This window comes from Cariama cristata, unplaced genomic scaffold (genome assembly GCF_000690535.1).
Source record: "Cariama cristata isolate BGI_N322 unplaced genomic scaffold, ASM69053v1 scaffold34778, whole genome shotgun sequence".
Classification (NCBI taxonomy): Eukaryota; Metazoa; Chordata; class Aves; order Cariamiformes; family Cariamidae; genus Cariama; species Cariama cristata.
Window position 1 is genome coordinate 2,564 of NW_009631187.1, and position 1,225 is coordinate 3,788.

General features: G+C 58.0%; 1 protein-coding gene across 1 annotated transcript in view; it reads right to left on the minus strand.

Moving 5' to 3' along the window:
- PROM2 (prominin 2) overlaps nt 1–1,172 on the minus strand; it is a gene marked incomplete at its 5' end in the record, with an annotated part of 3,362 nt that extends 2,190 nt beyond the window's left edge. Inside the window, 3 exons of the mRNA XM_009705865.1 lie at nt 245–329; nt 415–506; nt 1,049–1,172. Coding sequence (XP_009704167.1) covers nt 245–329; nt 415–506; nt 1,049–1,172 — 301 coding nt within the window. The remainder of the gene's footprint in view (nt 1–244; nt 330–414; nt 507–1,048) is intronic.
- Between the last annotated feature and the right edge of the window lie 53 nt (nt 1,173–1,225).

Consider the following 1,225-nt stretch of genomic DNA (forward strand, 5'->3'; position numbering starts at 1 on the left):
CCTCATCCACACCACTGCGGATGAAGGTCTCCAGGTCCTGCCTGCCCTCGCTGCGGAGGAGCCGCACATCACCCAAGCGTGCCGTGAAGTCGCCCAGGCGTTTTTGGAAATCAGCTGTGTACTGCAGGGTCGAGGCGGGGGGATGCTGCAGGGATGGGGCCAGGTACCTCCATCCCAGTAACCCCAGTAAAGCTTGTACATCCCTGTGCCATTACCAGAAGCTCTGGCTGGAGCCAGCTCTCACCTTGGGGGTTTTCAGATGCTCATCCAGGTCATAGGACCTGTCAAGCTGCAGCACCTCCCACAGCCCCGCGCCGCTCTTGCACTCCCTGGAAGGCAAAGGGACATCAGCAGTGTGACCCCAAATTAGCCCTCCGATGTACAAGGCCAGAGGTGGGCTCCTGCAGCACCCACCGGTACGTGGTGCTGAGGTTGGAGTCCCTCCTGAGGTTGAGCTGGCGGGTGAGGTTCATGGATGGAGGCAGGTTCCCGGGCGTGTCGATGAACTGAGCCAAACAGGAGGAAAAAGAGGGTCAGGTGCAGGCATTCCCAGCAATGATTTTGGGAGTGCTCTGCCCTCACAGGTGTGTCCTGGGGTACCCCATCCCAGCCAGAGCTAGTCTTGCCTTTATTTGTACGATCTCCACTGCAGAGCATCTCCAGGCAGCGTTTGGAGGGAAAGCAGCAGACAGTCCCGTTCAGGGACCTGCCTGTGTGTGCACAGCCACAGGACGAGTCCTGATCCCGTTCCCAACCCCTCTCAGCCCCATTGCAGCGTGCCACTGGCCCCGAGCACCGGAGGGATCCCCAAGAACTGGAGGACAAGGGTCCTACTGGTAGGAGCATCATAGCCCCAAGTGAATTAACAGCACAAGGGCAATTCCCTGCTGCTGATGCAAATTCAATGACCTAATCCTAAACTTAATCTTCTGGTTTAGGATGGGGCTTTTCCAGACAGGTTTAGGGGGAGGACACAGAGTGTTTGGATGCATTTTGGTGCACGCAAGCAGAGATGTATGGGGTGATGGGTGGGTGCGTGGCCACCCACCTTATAAATCTCCTGGTTGACCCAGTTCCTGCAAACCAGCGTCTGGATGTTGCCCCCAACCAGGAAGGTGGCAAAAACCAGGAGAATGAGGAGCCAGGAGAACAGGAAAGCCAGGCCCACACCGCTGAAAGAGAGAGAGGAGACGCCGGCGGCGGCTTTGCAGACCCGAGCGGGCAG